Here is a 20,013-nt window from a genome sequence, read left to right on the forward strand (position 1 = left end):
TAAGGTTAAAAAAGGAAATATATCAAAATTTTGATAGAATAAAGTTGACTTAATGATTATCGTCTTCTTGTTGTCAAAAGGAGAAAAGAATGAATAATTGTCTCAAAAATAAAAAAAGGTTAAAAATAATAGTTTTAGATAAATAATTGATTATAATAAATAGGTCTAATATCATTATTGGTCCCAATTTTTGTCTTCCAAATGGTCATAATTTTTTTAGAATGTTCAATGTAGTCCTTTATATCGTAATTTATGTTCAATTTAGTCATTTTGGCAAACGGCGTTTAAATCGTTAACGACCAAATCTCCAAGTGAGCACTCAATCAATGACATGTCATGTATTGGCTGACGTGCACACTTTAAGGCATAGTGAGGTGAATTTTTTATTTTTGGAAGTGATTTTCTGAAATTTAATCAGAGGTAGGGGTTGTCTATGAGACTGGCTTTGAAAATTAGGGTTCTCTTCCTCTTCTTCGTTTTGGATTTTTCCATCTCATACATGGAAGATGGTCTTGTGGCAGCGAGAATCACCGGCGCTGTGGAGGCACGACTCAAGCGACGTTCTTGTCTTCGATCGCGGTTATCATGGAACCGTAGGGCCTTCGTCGTGCAAGAGGGGAATCTTTTCTTTCCCTTTTTCCTATTTTCTCGTTCTAAAGTGAGGGAGAACTTTCCTTTCGTCTTCTCCTTCTTAGTTCTAGTTGGCAAACACCCTTCTCACGTTACGGTGCGTGTGACGGCGGCGGAAGTTTCTTCTCTCTGTTCTGACTTTGCGTCGCAAGGAGGAAGCTTCCTTCTCCTCCTCCTCTTCTGTCTTTGATTGGGTTCCTTAGGGTTCTGTTTGGATATCTGATTTTTTGTGATTTGGGATATAGGGTTTCATTTCGCTTTGATTTGAGAAATAATTGGTTCCTCTGAATTCAGAATTGGGTTGATTCTTCTACCTTGCATATCAATTGGGAGAATTGAGGTTTTGATTCTCTATTCTTGTATTCTTATTTGTGGAGTTTGTAGATCAAAAGCTTATAAGTGACGAAAACAATATGTTCACACTTGAAAAATCAAAACCCTAATATCAGAAAATCACTTCTAAAAATAAAAAATCTCCCTCGTTATGCCTTAAAATGTCCACGTCAGCTAATAAATGGCATGTTATTGACTGAGTGCTCAGCTGGACATTTGACTGTTAACAATTTAAACGTCGTTTTCCAAAAGGACTAAATTGAACATAAATTACGATATAAAAGACTACATCGAACATTCTAAATTAAGATCCACAATGGTATTAAGCCTAATAAATAAAATAACATATTTTGAGTATATATATATATATATATATATATATATATATATATATATATATATATTGAAGGTATAGATGCTCAGCATCTAAGTGGGTAGAATTATGAGGACAATCCAAACACGAACACCAAACTCTGAATGTTGAAAGTCCATGACCTTATTACCAGACTCCACATGTATGAACTCCTCTTTTCTTTGTGTATTACCAGCTCTTTTTCTAAAGGCAACAAAAGCTAGCCCTTTCAAAGTTCTAGATTATCATCTTCATCTTCTTGTGCATTAGATGTTGCTCAACCTCACAACACATAAAACCCTAGAAAAAGTCTAATTGTTGGGATGTAGTTGAGCCGAAATCCCATTCATCACACCATTCAAAAGGGTCAGGAGAAAATCTCAACCCCAACTTAGCAAACACAACAACATCATACAAAAAGCAAAAAGGACCACCATTTTAGGAATTTATATTCAAACATCTTCTAGACGAAAAACTCCAACTACTACATTCGTTTTCACCTTAATGATATTGGCTTGGATAAAAGCCCTTAACTCTTCACGAAAGTGTAAATGGAAGTTTCTTCTGTGATTTTTAACCTAGCCTAAATATATAGATTGATATAATCCATCACAGGTACTAAAGACACAACACAAAATGAAAGTAGCAATGAACCAAAAAGCTAAACAGAAGAAAGAATAAAACAAACTACAAAAATAAAGAATAAAGGATATAACAAACTAGAAGGAAAGATGCAAAGTATTTCTAAAGTGGCAAAAGAAGTAAAGGAGACAAAGAGTTTATGATGTTGATAAAAAACAAAAAGGTTATGGTATATATATATATATATATATATATATATATATATATATATATATATATATATATATATATATATATATATATATATATATATATATATATATATATATATATTTTGAAGAAGAAAATCATTGTCATTGCCTATATTAAAAAAAAAATTCTTCGTCGAATGAAATTATGTGGCACGCATGAAAGATGTACCGTTAACCTGTTATAAACACAAAGAAAAAGGGCAAGTTCTTCTCTAAACTAAATAAAACATTTAAGTTTAATCAATGACTAAGAGTTCGTTAGTATATTGTATTTGTAGTTAAAATCAATATTTAAATCTTACAATTTTAAGATTTTAAAAAATATTTATGAGTTAGATTCACGTATAGTAGTAACATACTAAGATTAATATGATTGTAATAAAATCGTACAATCATATAAATCATTGTTTTTTTCATTACACCACTTATTTACTTTTTAGGTGAATGTATCCAATTCAAATAAAAATCTAAATATAATTAAAATTAAATGCAACTAAAAATTAATTATTACGTGCATTATCCGTCGTAATATCATCTAATAAAAGTAAATATAATTAAAATTAACCTTTCTTGTGTTTAACCTAATAAAATATAATACAATTAAAAATTTACATTATTCGTATTGTTAGTTGCAACGTCATCCAACATTTATATTTTTGAATGAATTTTAATTAAAATAAAATCTAATTAAATAAAGAGTGTTTTTTCTATATCATTTTCATTGAATCTCAATCAATTAAATTTTTTTTCTGTTACATCCTTAAAACTATTAGGATTATAACGAATTCACAAAGTGATTAATTTTGTAAATTTTGGTGAAGTATTGATAGAGAGATTAATTTTATTTTAATAATTTGTCACTTTTATAATAGAAGATGAAATTTTCTGTCAGGATCTTATAAATTCTTTGTAATCTTAATCATTATTTTTATAGTAGAAGATAAAATCTACTATTTGTATCAGGACCATCTACGATCTTATAAATTCTTTGTAACCTTAATCATAATTTGAATTTTAATTATTTTATTGGTGTAAGAAGTTTTATATTAAATTTCATCTTACAAATTAATTTTATTAAATTGAGTTAGACATAAAATTTATCTTTTAATATGATAGAATTATATATTAAAAGTCTACTATAATAAAATTTGGTGTTTGTTGAGTTTTGATGCAAGTTTTACTTTACAACTTGATTTTATAAAATATATTTAGACTTAAAATTTATTTATCGATAAACATGAGTTCTTTTCCAGACTTAAATAACAATGTCTTTGATCAAGCTAAAAAAACTGAAGTTTGTATTTGAATTTTTTTAAGATCCAAAACCTTATTCAAAGAAATGACACAATCAAGAATTTCCGTTATTACTGATTCTAATCAATGTAATGATGATGCATGAATAAATACTAATTAAAGTCAAACATACACCAATAACATAATTATTTTAGACTTGACATTTTAAATCAATCAAATTTTATAATAAGTTAAAGAATAAAAAAAGAAAAATTAAGAATAACGTACCTTTTAATTATAGAAACCTGATAGTTTTATAAATAAAATAAGTAAAATAGAAAAACGGCATAATGATACACAATATTCTACAATTAAATATGTAGAGTTCAGTAGAGTTGATTTATCCACAATAGAAATACTGCTTCCATAATTAAATAAATATACACAATATTCTAATTTGTAGAGTTGAGTAGAATAGATCCATTAAATATGATAAAAATTTATTGTAAAAGTAAAAATAAGACAAAAGTTTAAATTTTATTTAAAGTTAAAAAGCTGCCGCTTTGGAAAGAAATGAAGGGAAGAGTTTTTCAAACTTTGAATATTGAGAGGCCAGCAAGAGCATCCCCACACGCTGACTTTGAATGTGGACGCTATGTCGTCCTTCATTAAACTTCAATCCATATTACATAAACGTGGGTCCCTCGCGTAGCCCAACACACTGCAAAAACAAGATTGTCCCACTCACTTTCATTTCATAAATAAATTAAAAAAAAAAAAAAAAAAAACACAACCAGCCTACGTTTCCTATCCCTCTCTCAATCGTCAATCACACTTCCAAAGATGCAAGTTACAACATTTTTAATATTTTTTTATTTATTTTAGAAATATAAATGAGACTTCAACGACCACAAAAAAGAGTGTTACCATGCAAGTATTAATACGGTAATCATTAGAATTAATAATAAATTGTACTTCATATTAAAATAAGCTTTGTAAACCAAGTGCGCTGTTTCTTCCTCGGAAAGGTATCGTGGGGACATTAGCTAGCTTTAACCTTTTCGTTTTTTTCTTTGGGATCTTCTTTTCTATTTTCTTTTGCTGTCGGACGTTTGGATACCCATTTTTTATCGGCGACCAAATAGGGTTTATCCTCCGAGGTTCACGGTTGTTAACCTAACCTTATTGTAGGCTCAGATTTAAGAGTTAACACCTGGAACTGAACCCGAATGATTCATCGAACCTGGACAGTGATTGGGGTTATTTTTTTTCCTTAAATAAATTTATTAGTAAAGTCCTTTTGTAACACAACATGTTTAAGGACAAAGTATTCGCTGACTGTGCCTGGTTCTGTTCGTGTTTTTTCTTTAATGTAACTCCTCCGTTCCCAAGCCCTGCTGCGTTTGTCACTTTGTCTGCTCCGGCTTTTACGATCAAAAGTAGAAGAGCAGTCTTTTCAGAGAGACATGTGAGAAGGAAAACCGATGGTAATGATACCTGTGGAATGGAAGCCCAACCTCTTTAGTTTACTCTTTTAATTTCTGGGTATTAATTCCCTCTTGAGATATGCATATATATATATAAACCCACATGTCTACCATGTAAAAATTTGTCTGTTTGATAGTTAGTGTTTCTTTCTTTTTTTCACTTCCGTGTGTTGTGGGTCATTCTGTCTTTGTAATTTTTTATTTTGTGCTTTTACACGAATTCTGACATGGGAAGGGTTAAAGTGAGTCTGTGAACAAAAAAGAATACTTTTGGTGTTACTCCACTGGCAATGGCTTGCATGAGAAGCCTAAGAAGGTTGTGTTTGTTGGGAGTCTATTTTAGACTTTATTCTCCAAACGATTTTGGAATAAGCACTTGGTGGTTCGTAAATCACAAAGGGCTGAGAGTTGGGAAAAGTCCACATTTTGGTTGTCTGGTTCTGAATGGATTATGCTGTCATGTTCTTTACTGTTTTAGCCTGCAGCCACATAAAGTGAAATCAGGAAAATGGTATTAGATATTAGTATTTGTAGAATGCATATTATGGATAAATAACATGGATGTAAATTATGGATCAGCATTAAATTTGATTAGGGTGTGATAATTACATATTGATCTTCACATTAGCAAGCGACTTATTGAGATTCAATTATTGTGCTCTGTTGTTCAGTCAAAACACGATTTGGACTTTGGACTTGTTGAATATTGTTTATTTCCCTTTGGAGTGACTTTATGGTTTTTTGAATTCTATTTTGGTTTAAGAATTTGATTCCTTTCTAATTACGTGTTTTTAATTGTTCTGGAATTAAAAAGGATGATAATTGAGAATTTTGTCCCTATGGTTTGTAAGTGAGAGGGACTTGTGCGTGAGTTCACTCGTGTTCGTGCTTATGAAGAGGTTCAAACAAAGACCATTTACTTATATACTGGATACAAATTTTGCCATCGGTCTTCCTTAATATGAACTCTATTCTCTGATTATCTTTAGCTTACATTAGACATGTTGATAGTCATCATAAAATCTGCGAAATCTTTCTTTTGATCAAATTAGTCTTGAGATTTGACTTAATAAATCGGCTACAAATTCCACTCCCAAGAATTAGTACTTCCAATGGATGGTTGCCATTGGCATGTTTAACTTCTTTCTCTTTTTCTTTATTTGAACTTTATTGACTTCGTGAATTTAAAAAAGCACATAGAAATTGCATGTTGTAATTTGATTTTATTAACTTCTAGCTGTACTAAGTTCCCCAAAACGTACAAGACTTATTGTGTTCTCCGTCGTTCTTCTGAAGTTACGATAGATACTTGCTATAAGAAGATTGTCCGACTTGGGAATTCCAGGGTAGTTTGGTCAGGATTGAATATTAAGCATTGTAATGCATGATTTTGACTTGTATTCATTCGATCCGGTTCACACATTATATAGTCTTGTTTTCCAATCCCAGCTTGAGAACATTGACCTGAAAGATAAAGTCTTTGAGGTTATAATCCACAACTTACCTGTTTAAGAAGGCATTACAGTTTGAACCAGTGACCATTCCAATCTTCTATCACGTATCCCCTCCTCCTCTTCTATTCAGGTTAGTAAGCATTTCAAAATCTATCAGTCACAAATCAACATCCAAAATTCCATAGTAGGGGCCTGATTATCTTCATTATTGGACTATATATTATAGTTTTAAGCAACATGGTAAACTTCATTATTGCATGCAGTATAAACCATATTTTGTGATTGCTAATCAATCACACTCCTTGATGTCCTTATTTTTCCCAGTATTTCTGGTTATGACTTTTCCCTGTATTACAGACTGAAGGTCCCGGTTGATGACTTCAATGGGCCGTCCTTCTGATCAGAACCTTGAAACCAAAGAGATCGATCTGAGAAGTATGTCGTCTTCTTCACATGGTCAGGTACCACAAGTCTACAAAGTGGCAGTTCCTCCAAGACAGAACCTCTTCAAGGAATTCCAAGACATCATTAAAGAAATATTATTTGCTGATGATCCTCTAAGACCCTTCAAAGATCAATCTATATCAAGGAAGTTCATCCTCGGTATTGAGGCCATATTTCCAATACTTAAGTGGGGAAGAAGTTACAACCTTAAAAAATTTAGAGGGGATTTAATATCTGGTCTCACTATTGCGAGTCTTTGCATTCCTCAGGTATTTAAATTTGCTTTACTGTGGATTTCAAGTTTTGAAGTCTATGAGAATAATTCCTGTTGCATGCCCCATTTTTCATGGTTCTAACTTCTAATGCTTGGCTGAAAAACAGGATATTGGATACGCCAAGCTTGCACATTTGTCTCCACAGTATGGACTGTGTAAGACTCTACTTGCCTCTCACCAGCAGCTCAAGTTTTTTCTTTGCACGTTAGACTGATCCTTTTGTATTTTGTTCTTTCTACCCGTTTACAGACTCAAGTTTTGTTCCACCATTGATCTATGCTGTCATGGGTAGCTCTCGTGATATTGCTATAGGACCTGTAGCAGTGGTTTCTCTCTTGTTGGGGACCCTACTTAGTAATGAGATTGATCCTATTAAAAATGCGGAAGAATATCAGCGACTTGCTTTTACAGCCACTTTTTTTGCTGGGATTACTCAAGCAACGCTTGGTGTTCTTAGGTATGACAACACTACCGCCCAATATATGGATTTTGCATTTAGATATTTCAACCAGTGAAGTTTATGTCTTGTGCAACCGCTACCAGTTACAACTAATGTTACACTGTTTAATATCACACCATATAATATGGTTGCCTTATTTATTTATTTAACCAGATTAGGATTCTTGATCGACTTCCTATCCCATGCTGCTATTGTCGGTTTTATGGGGGGTGCTGCTATCACAATTTCCCTTCAACAGCTCAAAGGTTTTCTTGGCATTAAAACTAAAATGTTCACAACGAAAACTGATATTGTCTCTGTGCTGCATTCAGTATTCCATACAGCCCATCATGGAGTATACTCTCCTTCTCTCTCTCAATATAATTGCAAATTATTAATTACCAGGAATCCTAATCTGAACAAGTCCGTGCCTAAATTTAGATAGCCAACTGTTAGTGTTACTGCTATCTGTGTGTTGAACACAAAATTGACTAATAATTTATAACACTTATGTTGCAGTGGAACTGGGAAACTATAGTCATTGGAGCTAGCTTTTTGAGTTTTCTTCTGGTCACCAAATACATTGTAAGACATTATACCTCCCCTTTATGCATTTTGCTATTATTCCCTAATTAATCGTTAGGAGTTTGTAAATTGTTTTCTCATTCATTCATATTATGTGCGTCAGGGAAAGAAAAACAGGAGATTATTCTGGCTGCCAGCAATTGCTCCATTGATATCCGTTATTTTGTCCACTTTTTTTGTATTCATAACCCGTGCAGATAAGCAAGGAGTAGAAATTGTAAGTATATGTTCATTCTCATCAAAAGACTGATAGCGTATTTTAGGAACAACTGATGGCAAGAGTGTCATAATATTAGTTACATCATAACTGAAGTTTTTGTCCATTGATATGTGAAGGTGAGAAAAATAGAAAAAGGAATCAATCCATCATCTGTTAAAGATCTTTATTTAACAGGAGAAAACCTTGGAAAAGGTTTTAAAGTTGGCATCGTGGCAGGCATGATAGCATTGACTGTGAGTAACTTTGACACCAATACCTCTCTTGAAGAGTTGTCCATTTTACTATGTAGTTCTAATTAAACCATTACATTTCGATGGCCAGGAAGCCTCGGCAATTGGAAGAACATTTGCATCTATGAAGGACTATCAACTAGATGGAAACAAAGAAATGGTTGCACTAGGAACAATGAATATTGTTGGTTCGATGACTTCCTGTTATGTGGCGACTGGTAAGCTCGTAGACAAGGTTTATGTATCTATCTACTATTGTCATAAAAATTGCATGTCTAAGAAATATGTAAAGGTGGTCATGTTTCATAAATATCTACTTTTAGCTTTAAAATACCAAACAAAAATGGAAAAAACAAAATACTAGGAGATAAAGCTGGATCTATTCCTATAGAGTTTAATGTCTACCTGTACATAAAGAGAATTTGAGACTATATTTATCTTGTAGTCTAGTGATTTATATAGTTTTTTAGCCCCTGATCTATACTTTTGTTACCTTCAGGTTCTTTCTCTCGGTCAGCAGTAAATTTCATGGCTGGCTGCCAAACTGCAGTCTCTAACATTGTGATGTCAGTAGTTGTGTTCTTAACCCTGGAATTCATCACTCCACTTTTTAAGTACACTCCAAATGCCATTCTTTCTGCCATCATCATTTCTGCTGTCATCAACCTTATAGACTATGAGGCAGCAATTTTGATTTGGAAGATAGATAAATTTGACTTTGTCGCTTGCATGGGTGCATTCTTTGGCGTTGTTTTTGTCTCGGTTGAGATAGGACTTCTAATTGCTGTAAGTGCTATAGTCAATGCTTATCTTGCTCTAAAAGGTCAAAGTAATTTTTGACTAATCTTGTTTATTTCGTATGTTAATTGCTACATTCTATGGCAGGTCTGTATATCCTTTGCAAAGATCCTACTACAAGTAACAAGACCCCGAACCGCAATTCTGGGGAAGATTCCTAGGACTAATGTCTATAGAAACATCCAACAATATCCAGAAGCTAGTAAGGTTCCAGGTGTACTGATTGTAAGAGTTGATTCTGCAGTATATTTTTCCAACTCCAATTATGTCAAAGAAAGGTAAAGGCTTGTTCCTCCTTTGTTTATTCGTTTACAACGAGAAATTGTTTTATACTTTACTCTTTTGAATGAGCTGAAGTGAAACAATTCAATCTGAACACTAATTTAATTGAAAAAGCCTTTTGGCAGTAATCTAAATGCCTAAGGATTAAGAACAGATATGTGATTCAAAACTAGGGAACACCATACGCACCATGCTACAAAATTTAGATGTGGATGTAAAAATACTAACATTGTTACTCATGAAAAAATACCCAGTCTCTATCCAATATATCTTTCACTGATAAAGAAAGAGGAATAGAGTTTGTCATTGTACAAAAAACCCTTAATTTTTTCAAGGTGCGACAAAATTTGAGTTATTACAATGAGGTATAAATCCGGTGGAAAAGAGTGAAGGTTGGTTTAAAAGAGAATTATAACGTAATTTTGTGAAACTGTGTTTCAATTTAGCATATTCAGGTCGCCTAATAATTACTCTTTTGCAGGACATTAAGATGGCTGACGGATGAAGAAGAAAAAGTGAAAGGAGACTACCCCACAAAAATCCAGTTTTTGATAGTTGAAATGTCACGTGAGAGTCTTTATTTTAATCCTTAATTCGTTATACCCCTTACAAATTCCCGGAGTAAAACCTTCATTTTCGTCTTGTTAATTTTTTTATTATTTATTGAGTTTCGTGTTCATGATGCAGCCGTTACTGATATTGATACAAGTGGCATCCAAGCCTTCGAAGAGTTACATAGAAGTCTTCAAAAGAGAGAAATTGAGGTAACTAATTAACTTCTGGCCAAGAATAATATGCTCATAATATGTATGCATGAGTGGTTAGAAAATGATATAATATGTAACTAGCATAGCATCTTACCGTGAGTTCTTCCTTTTATGCAAGCTTCTTCTGGCAAATCCTGGTCCAGTAGTGACAGAGAAGCTTTACGCATCCAATTTTGCAAACGCCATAGGAGAGAAGATCTTCCTCACCGTTGCAGAGGCTGTTGCATATTGTTCTCCAAAGGTGGCCGAGGACCCTTGAAAAAGATGAAATATTGTTGAGAGTAGAGACCAGAAATCTTCAGTATAGTAGTTAGGTAGTAAAGCATTAGACAGAAAAAGGTGTAGTGGAAGAAGTGGGCTATCAGATAGTGCTGGTTGTAGGATCCTTATCCTAAAGTGTGTAGATTAAAGTTAATATTTTGAAAAGAAAGATAAAATTAGAAGGTACACTTTTACTTGGTTGTTTGTATGAAGTATATATGGTCTCATTTTCAGAAGGGAAGCAGTTGTTCATCATCCCTTCCTCTCTTATTGAACCACAGAAATTATTAGAAGAATATATAAAACAAATAAATTGTACCTTTTTTTTTCCTTCCATTTTGTGTTTGTAATTCACTCTGTAATTGACCAAGTTTGCGGAGATGAATGGAGCAGGTGGATTTTCTTTTTCTTTTTCTTTCTTTTTTGTTTCCTACAGACAAATGCAACAGGTGAATGAATCATCTTTGGTTCTTGCATGAACGAAGAGGCGAAACAAAGCCAGATTCATGTAAGCACACTTTGTAAAAAGTTTTTCACTTTCGAAATAAAGTATTCAAGCGTCAGATTCGAATATAAAAAGTAGAGGAAGCCTTTGTTGCGTTAACTAAGTTAGAACTTTAAATTACGGATTGATTTTATATAATTAAAAAATAAATATTTAATATGTAATTTTATTTTATTTTAAAATTTAATGAATAATCTAATTTGGTAGATATGATTTTTCTCATTTTTATAATTTTAAAAATTATTAAATTCAATTTAAAATAATAAAAATAGTCAATTAAAACACTGAGTATATAAATAAATAAACACAAGGATCTTTGAGATCGTTATAACTTCTTAACAACTCTTTGAAACTATATTTGAAATAATCTTTTAAATAAGAGAAAGATACTACTGCTTTTGAATTTGCTAATCGCCAAACATAAGACAATCCTAGTGCGGTTTGTTTTGTATTTGCTAATTAATATAATATATATATATATATATATATATATATATATATATATATATATAAATATATTTATGTTAGATCGGATTGAGTATTGATAACTTCGAAGTTTTTAATTTTTTTTATCTATCAATCTCTATAGATATTCTTAATCACATTATCAATAACTCAAGTAATTGGTTGGTTTTTTTTATAAGATAACGTGACTTTATATGTCTCACTAATTATATTGTTGGATCAGTTTGATAATGTTATGTTAAGATTAACCCTACGTGTCTATATTGAACCGGTCAGGCTTGTACTATACACAAGTCCTTTAAACTCAAGTGATTGAGAATTGGTTGCGATGGGATGAATGCTCTAATAATTTAGTAGTACCGCTCGATATTAGCATTTGATTTGATGTATTTGAAAAAGTTATTGTAGGCTTGAAGAAGTGGGACACCTCGTGTGGTATGCTGCCAACTCTGATGCATTGGTGGATAGAGGGCGACAAATGGGTCGAAATTGATGCATCGATGGAGGGGGATGAGTTGAACTTGCTAGAGATTTTTGGGTTTGTTTTCCCATGAAATTCATGAACATAACTCTTGGTACCAGTGGGAAAGCAAGCTAATGGACTTGGCCGAGTGGTTTCACATTCTTAAGAATAACATCAATGATTATGTCGTCAATCCCAAGGTGTGTAAAAGGAACGAGCGAGTATGTCACGGTCGAGGAACTTGTGCATGCATATCTCATTTGATGATTTCTAGACAAGAGTATTACGGGCAATGAACGTTGCTCTAACCTAACTCCACCCAAATCCCTAGGTGGCCATTCAAGCGTTCAGAATAGTGTGTAAGGCCTTCGGCTTAAGTCTTACTATGACCTTATTTCTTTATCATTTTCGCGCCCGACAAAACCTTAAGGTGGGGTGGTTGTCTTTGATAAGTGTGTCCTACAAGTGTTTTTTTCAACTGTTTCTCTCTTTGTAAAAAAAAGTTAAGGATGAGTACTTCAAGATGGCGATTAAGGTAAACTATTGTAAATATTGCTTTAACAAGAATGAATAATCTTGAACAGCTAACCTCTTGGTGTGATACCAGGATGACACCCACAGAATAATCAACACTTCAAGTGTTGGAGAAGCTCCCTTGTCGAACCAACCAGAGTGCTGCTAAAGTGTTATAAGTCTCGCAATATTGACGATAATGTTGGTGGTAAGTAGTCCTTCCTCGTTCGGTTATTTTATTGTCTAACTTTTAATTTGACTAAATTTTTGCTTATAGTGATTAATGCGGAAGACATTGTCGCTTCTATCCTGAACATGCCTCTACTACCCACAATCTTCATCGCCCCTACTAACAAGAAGGTTGGGGAAAAAAAGAAAAAATGCAAGAGGAAGCATGGGAGAAGTCTTCCTCCACCTGGTTCTTCTAAAGGTTGATGGGGAAAAGAAAAAAGACAAGAGGAAGCATGGGGAGAAGTCTTCCTCCACTCGATTCTCTAAGCGCATTTGAGGAGAAAAGTCTACTCTTTTAGCCGTTGTATCGAGTTAAAATTTAGTAATAAAGTCCCTTCAACCTTACCTATATTTAGAAATAGTTAATCAAGGGTCTTTGGGAAGCTAACGCAAAGGATGCCCTAGCCAAACTCAGCGACCAAGCAACCTTACTTAGTAAGTGAATTGCTCCTAACGGTGACCGGTATGAGATTGACCGGTTAGAGAAGGATTTGGTTGACTAACAAGTAGATTTATATCAAAATGTACTAAAGTAATATTATGTTGTTTAATATAATTTGAAAATTTGATAAAAATAAAAAAAGTGTTATTATTAAACAAATTTATTAAAAATTACAAATGAAACTCAGCAAATAAAAAAATTACGAATTGCATGATATTCAATCAATTTTAATTATAACAAATGATAAATTTTAAAATGTATTAAAATTTATTACTATCATTTCTCATCCAAGTATTAATCAACAAAAGAAAAAGGTTATAGTTCCCCGTAGTTAATGATATACAAATATATGTAAGGCTAACGTTGCTTGTATTATTTACTTAAAGAAAGATAAATTAAAATATAACACAACATATTTTGCTGAAAATTCATTTTCATTTAGAATCTTCAAAATGTTGACGATATAAATATTCAAGAGGTACAATGATGTAAAACTCTAGCCTTTTTTTCAATAACGTCAACAGGAGGTAAAACTTTTAAGCAATTGACTTTCATGAAAGATGATTGTTTATATGAAGAGGAGAAACAAATACTTCTTGTATTTTTTCCTCGCCATAAATTTTTCCATTGAGTTTTTCTCGATGTTTTTCATGAGACAGTATACAGTAAAACACACACAGCTTTTCTTAATAAGGTTTTAGTAGTTATGGGGTGCAGGAAGTAAAACAAAATAGACTTAGTATAAGGAGGGAGTGATGGGCCAAAACCCATATAGATAAAATGGGCCCTTCTTCGGAAAATAAATATGGATAGATAGATGGAGAAAGAGTAAGCTTCAGCCAGACAGAAACTGAAACTGGATCAATGGGTGCTCTCCGCACTGTGCTCCGTCACATTAACACGTGCGCCACCTTCGCTCCACCGCCGCGCCTTCCTATGGCATTGCGTTTGAGTTGTGGCGTCACGTGGCACTATCTTATACCCTCCAAAACCTCCAGAACCGTTAAATACCGAGCAGGTTCAGACAGTTACAAGTTAGTAGTGAAGAAAGACGAGCGGTTGACAGCGGGAGAGTGTGTCGACGAGGTTGTTGGGAGTGGGACCACAATTGCGGCCATCGTAACTTCCTTAGGGGGGCCACCTGCCGCCGTTGGAATCGTTCGGCTTTCGGGCCCTGGAGCAGTGTCTATTGCGGGCCGGGTGTTCCGGCCCGCCCGGAACTCGTGGCGGCCCACCAGCCACGTCGTCGAATACGGTGTCGTCTTGGACTCCGATGGCAACTTCATCGACGAGGTCTTGGTGGTGCCGATGCTGGCTCCGAGGTCGTACACGCGCGAAGATGTGGTGGAGCTTCAGTGTCACGGGAGCGAAGTGTGTCTGCGCCGCGTGCTAAGGACTTGTTTGGAAGCCGGAGCAACGCTTGCGGAACCAGGTGCGTCTCTGTTACTCTGAATAAAGTTAATGCTCTTTTAACCCTCGCACGACAACCAAATCCAAATTGCTTATTAGTGTCTACTTCTTTTAGGCGAGTTTACTCTTCGCGCTTTTCTTAACGGGCGTTTGGACCTCTCACAAGCCGAAAATGTTGCAAGATTAATCGCCGCCAAATCTGTGGCTGCTGCAGATGCTGCACTGCAAGGAATTCAGGTATGTTTAACTCGACGCTGTTTCCGTGTTTTACTGTGTCATCGTCATCATTTTTGGTGTAAGACTTGGCTGGTCGCGTCTGTTGACAGGGTGGCTTTTCTTCTCTTGTTCGATCTTTGCGGAGTCAGTGCATTGAGTTGCTTACTGAGATTGAAGCACGTTTAGACTTCGATGATGAGATGCCGCCTCTGGATTTGAATTTGGTTATGGATAAAATCCATGACATGTCACGAGACGTTGAGAATGCATTGGAGACAGCAAACTATGACAAGCTTCTGCAGTCTGGATTACAGGTATGGTTTGGAACAGTGTATTCAGATTCTTAAGGTATTCTCAATTTTTTTCTGGTTTGGAACACATCGCATAATATGCTGTAATAGGTACATAAGTTTGTTTCTTCTCTTACAAAATGGTTTTGACCTAACTCAAACCTATACAACCCATTTGTAAAGTAAGGATTGTCCCCACTCACATGTTATGTTTTGGCATTAGTTTTACTAGATGGAAACAAATAGTATCCTAATAAGGTTTATTAGACCTATTTTGTTACATGCTATTTATTGGTTCACTCAAAAATATTTATTGCAACACTTGAGATGTCAATTTTTTTGGCATAAAAGTGTGCTGGAAATTTCACATAAACTTTCAAGAAATGAACAAATTATATAAGTGGGATAATCCCCACTTTACCAGCTGGTTTTATAAAGTTGATTAGGCTTAAATTACTTTGTGATACAACATGAATTTGTCATTCTATTTCTATGTGAATATGAGGATGACTGTTGCTGTTCCTATTTTTTATCCTAATATGAAATTCTTTCAGATAGCTATTGTTGGCCGTCCGAATGTTGGGAAGTCAAGCCTTCTGAATGCATGGAGCAAAGTATGTCATTGTCATTTTGGTTATTCAAAAACTTAAATTTGATATTTATTGTTGAATTTCTTCTGTAGATATCAACCTTGGTGTTGGCCAACTTAAATCATTCTCAAATTATTTTTGTACTTAATCTGCGTCTCAAGTCCATAATTTATCTTTAAGCGGAAGAACTAACACACATAATAAATATATGTATATGTATGTATGTCTCCGTGTGTGTGTGTAAAGCATTGTGATTGTTTAACTTATTGAGCATGATCTTTTTGTAGCATGCAGAGTGAGAGGGCAATAGTTACTGAAATTGCCGGAACCACTCGTGATGTGGTTGAAGCAAGCATCAGTGTCAGTGGTATTCCTATCACCCTTCTTGATACAGCAGGCATCAGGGACACTGATGATATTGTGGAAAAGATTGGTGCGGCTTTCTTTCTTTTTCCTTTAAGTTCAGGATATCTGTAATTTTCCTTTGTTTTTGTAGCATCGTCTTTCTTTTTTGGATAAGTTAAATATAGTCAGCTCAAAGTAATTTTATACAAGCTTTCTAATAATTATTGCTTGCTTTAAGTGTAGTTTAAATGAAATACTAATAAAATCTAGTGTAAATTAGATAGAATACGGCTATAGACTTTGCCTGATGACTTAGCTACATATAGTTGGATTAGAAGTATTTTTTCGCACGCGTCTAGTGTTTTGCTACTTACCTTAACATCATTACTTCACATGATGTACTGAAATTATATTTCTATTCTCCTACTAGGCGTAGAACGGTCTGAAGCAGTTGCTAGGGGTGCTGATGTAATTATCATGACTGTGAGTGCTGTTGAAGGGTGGACATCTGAAGACACCAAACTTCTCGAAAGAATTCAATCTACCAAGGTTTGAGCATATAATTTTTTCCTCCTCTCTCCTTGTTTTATTCATTATATCTAAATGCATTGGTATCCTTTTGTCAACAATGGTAAAATACTTTTTTTCTGCTAGGTGGGATCAATTACATAAGACCATTTAGATCCTGTAGTTACCCCTAAAAATTACATTCTGCAGGATAGTGTTCTTAAACATAATAAATATTGCATTACACCTTTCATTTTTCTTTTAGTATTAAGCTTGGTACCTGTTATTATTTTCTGTCATGCGGTGAGAAAAGAAAAGATGCATATTCATATTTGTCTGCAATCTTTACTTAACCTTTCTGTTGTAAGACAGGGATCAACTGGATCATCCACCGCAGCAATCCTTGTGGTCAACAAGATAGATTGTAAACCTTGTGCTGAGACTGAATGGGACAAAGGATTTCAGAGTCATAAAATGTTCAGCAAACATGTGTTTACCTGTGCTGTTACCGGTCAAGGATTACAAGACTTAGAGAGGGCGGTATTACAGATTGTGGGTCTTGAAGGCATTCCTGCTGGGGGTCGCAGATGGACTGTCAATCAGGTAAACTATCATTTTGGTTTTCCATCTTTCTTACAAATTAGTAGCTTCAATGTTTTCTTAACCTTTTGAATGGGAAGAGAAGGAACGAATATAGACTCTTAGAGACCATGTATCTTTATTTGATAAATTTGAACTAGAAGTAATGGTCAAAATTATGCTTAGCTAAGAAGAAAATGGTTGATGGTAAATAACGATGTTGCTGGACTCAACAAAGACTTCTCTGTTTTCTACCATTCCATTTTCACTCCAACCAAGCAATGGCTCTAGTTGATCTTCTGTTACATGACAACATTCTTGCACATGCACCCACATACTCAAAGAGTAGTAAAATAAGCTTCTTCTCTTTGGGGGGGAGGTCTTGAATCTGGATTGTGTTTGCTGATATAACGATGTTTCAGAGACAATGTGAACAACTTGTTCGGACCAAGGAAGCACTTGCAAGGTTACACTCATCAATAAAGGAGGAACTGCCTCTGGATTTTTGGACAATTGATTTGAGGGATGCTGCATTGTCCCTTGGACAAATAAGTGGAGAAAATATATCGGAGGAGGTTTTATCAAATATATTTGGCAAGTTCTGTATTGGTAAATAGAAAGACTCCCAATACGTACGTGGTGATTTTTAGCTAGCTTCCTTTACATTTCTTACTCATGTATAGGACGCCGACTTCAATCTGGCTCAGTACATTTCCCATGGATTTCAAGCCATGATCAGTTTTGTTGTATGTTTCTCGTACTGATTATCACTTGAACCCCTCCTTGTGTGGTTGGGATGATTTTTAAATTGAGTTGTAGAACTTTTAAATCAACTGTCCAAAAATATGATGCAACATTGTAACTGCAAATAGGAAATCCGCAAACGCAATTTAGGAAGTTCTTAATTTCATGGTATCCAAAAATCATTTAGTTTCAATGTTAATTTAAAAAAAAAATTGAAACATTTATGTCGAAAACTGAAGAATATGGGAGAATGAGAAGAATATATACAAGATATGCATACGCACCAAGGCACTATTGGCCTGTAACTGATTGGTTCCAATTTATGGTGTGTTCCTTCAATTGTTGTGTTTCTTCATGCTTGAGTTTGACCATATTCCGAGCACGTGTCATGCTCAAATTTCAGAAGGATGCATCACCCTCAAATAGAGATTGGTAAGCGTGAACCCCTTTTCCCTTGGGGCACACAACTCCTCATTCTTTGGGGGCCAGGACCAGAGATTTAACAATCTCGATTGCGGGTGAAGCTTACTGGATACTTGGTTCTTCGATTAAATGCTTGTCTTTTTGAGGTCTTTAGTTGTTTCCCCAGGTCTTATTTGATGTCCAAGTTTTTCGTTCTTCGCGTAAGACTTTTAATTTTCAGGCCTTTTATTTGTTATTTTATTGTTTTATGCAAAAATATTTGCTACTATAGCGTTTTGCAAACATGTAAATGAGAAGTAGCGGGGGCTCGTATACCTTTCTTCTCCCTTTTGGCTAAAATCACAAGTCAGCAGAAAACGACGTCAAATTAAGAACACTAATTGTTAAAGGGATTGATGCTAGTAAGAAAATTGCTCCAAAAATTGATTTATACTGAGTGTTATTTGAAGCTAGAAAGAAAATACGAACTAGGCCACTGATCATGAGAGACTGGAATTGATGGTGCTTTAGAATTTACAAAATTCTGAGGGGGGTAATGGTCGCAAGGTTGTAGATAGTTTTAGCCTTAACTTGAACATTTTGTCATAATTTCAACTTCGCAAAAATCAGACCTTTACATCTCAAATATAATTGTATGGAACAATCAGATGTTACAAAACTTGATAGCTTGATGAGTGATAAGTGTGAAAAAGAGTTGTTTTTACACTTATAAATGATCTCAATCTTCTAATTATTCATGTTATTACTCAGTGAAATGTTGTAATAGGAAGTAGATTGTATTGTAAATTATTGTACAGGAAAGGGTGTATAATTGGAAGTCTGTCAGCCAATTCTCGCATAGCGCAAGCCAAAATTCGCAGTGCCAGCAAAAGTAAATTCACATAGCGCACCAATACTTGTGCGTTGTGCAAATAACATCAGTTGAGAGGCAGCAGTTACAAGAAATTCGCATAGCGCACACACACCTGTGCAGCCAGAAAAATACTAGAGAATTCAGATGACGATCAGGAGACCTTTCAAGACATCAAGACTTCACTTTCTGCAAGGAATTGCTGTAAAGAGTACGTTTGAGATGTCTAGGATAGGCTAAATTTTCTGTTCATTAGAATTGGTTGTATGACGAAACATTAATGTAAATTTTTTGTGCAATATATAGTTCTGTTCTTGTTCTTTTCTTGACTTGCTTTTGATTATACGGAAATATTATTCTCTATAAAAGTTCTTTTGTACTGAAAAGTATTTTTAGAACCAGAAACGTAAGAAAAGAAACTAAAAGTAACTACGCTAGGAATAGTTATGTGCTTTTGGTCATTCTCAACTTCTGAAGTTAAAGCAAAATTATCTGATGAATTAATTAAGAAATTAATAATTCAATATATAATTTTAGAACTTGTTTTAAGGAATTAAACCAAGATACTCTCATGTGAATGCTTGAATAGAGAATATATGTTGTCCAGGATCTTACTGTAATGTTAGTCAAAGACCAATTCCAGTGATCTTTTATCGCATTTTTCAATCTTATTTTTTTTTACGTTGTTAATTTCATGCTTAAATCCAAATTGAAATCACAAATATCATTAGTAATTGATCTTGATAAATAATTTTAATTGATTAATGTAACTCAAATTCCCTTGAAAAAACGATACATTTTTACTTATCCACTGTAT

The 20,013-nt window shown here is 34.2% G+C and overlaps 2 protein-coding genes and 1 long non-coding RNA gene across 5 annotated transcripts; 2 read left to right on the forward strand and 1 right to left on the reverse strand.

Annotated features, from left to right (window-relative positions):
• Positions 1–6,076: 6,076 nt before the first annotated feature.
• Positions 6,077–10,593, reverse strand: LOC108331943 (uncharacterized). Of its 2 annotated transcripts, none has more exons than XR_001832456.2 (2): positions 10,457–10,593; positions 6,077–6,332 (listed from the first exon to the last, which is right to left on the reverse strand). It is a non-coding gene; the product is annotated as an uncharacterized LOC108331943 (long non-coding RNA). The 2 variants fall into 2 exon arrangements; XR_008248437.1 differs by having other exon boundaries at positions 6,077–8,716; positions 10,457–10,563.
• On the forward strand, positions 6,697–11,035 carry LOC108331942 (sulfate transporter 1.3). Its single transcript, XM_017566978.2, has 13 exons — positions 6,697–7,035; positions 7,148–7,196; positions 7,291–7,498; positions 7,655–7,835; positions 8,000–8,065; positions 8,169–8,282; positions 8,402–8,518; positions 8,607–8,733; positions 9,015–9,301; positions 9,401–9,591; positions 10,077–10,162; positions 10,283–10,359; positions 10,481–11,035. Exons 1-13 carry the CDS (start codon positions 6,697–6,699, stop codon positions 10,619–10,621), a joined length of 1,983 nt encoding a protein of 660 aa, XP_017422467.1. The 3' UTR covers positions 10,622–11,035.
• Positions 11,036–14,075: 3,040 nt separating this feature from the next.
• On the forward strand, positions 14,076–19,468 carry LOC108330087 (uncharacterized). 2 transcript variants are annotated; one of them, XM_052877033.1, is made up of 8 exons: positions 14,076–14,674; positions 14,768–14,889; positions 14,979–15,182; positions 15,713–15,772; positions 16,043–16,181; positions 16,524–16,642; positions 16,973–17,203; positions 19,144–19,468. In XM_052877033.1, exons 1-8 carry the CDS (start codon positions 14,107–14,109, stop codon positions 19,219–19,221), a joined length of 1,521 nt encoding a protein of 506 aa, XP_052732993.1. In that variant the 5' UTR covers positions 14,076–14,106; the 3' UTR covers positions 19,222–19,468. The 2 variants fall into 2 exon arrangements, with proteins under 2 accessions (XP_052732993.1, XP_017420059.2); XM_017564570.2 differs by lacking the exon at positions 19,144–19,468 and adding an exon at positions 17,602–17,908.
• The last annotated feature ends 545 nt before the right edge of the window (positions 19,469–20,013 follow it).

The sequence above is a fragment of the Vigna angularis genome, chromosome 4 (assembly GCF_016808095.1).
Source record: "Vigna angularis cultivar LongXiaoDou No.4 chromosome 4, ASM1680809v1, whole genome shotgun sequence".
Classification (NCBI taxonomy): Eukaryota; Viridiplantae; Streptophyta; class Magnoliopsida; order Fabales; family Fabaceae; genus Vigna; species Vigna angularis.

Excerpts from the sequence above, each read along its gene's own strand:
- LOC108331942 (XM_017566978.2), top strand. The coding sequence starts at position 6,697 with ATGACTTCAATGGGCCGTCCTTCTGATCAGAACCTTGAAACCAAAGAG. Across the intron at positions 8,066-8,168 it reads TTCTGGTCACCAAATACATT|GGAAAGAAAAACAGGAGATT; the intron begins GTAAGACATTAT and ends TATGTGCGTCAG. Across the intron at positions 10,360-10,480 it reads TTCAAAAGAGAGAAATTGAG|CTTCTTCTGGCAAATCCTGG; the intron begins GTAACTAATTAA and ends CTTTTATGCAAG.
- LOC108330087 (XM_017564570.2), top strand. The coding sequence starts at position 14,107 with ATGGGTGCTCTCCGCACTGTGCTCCGTCACATTAACACGTGCGCCACC. Across the intron at positions 16,643-16,972 it reads AAAGAATTCAATCTACCAAG|GGATCAACTGGATCATCCAC; the intron begins GTTTGAGCATAT and ends GTTGTAAGACAG. Across the intron at positions 17,204-17,601 it reads GCAGATGGACTGTCAATCAG|AGACAATGTGAACAACTTGT; the intron begins GTAAACTATCAT and ends ACGATGTTTCAG.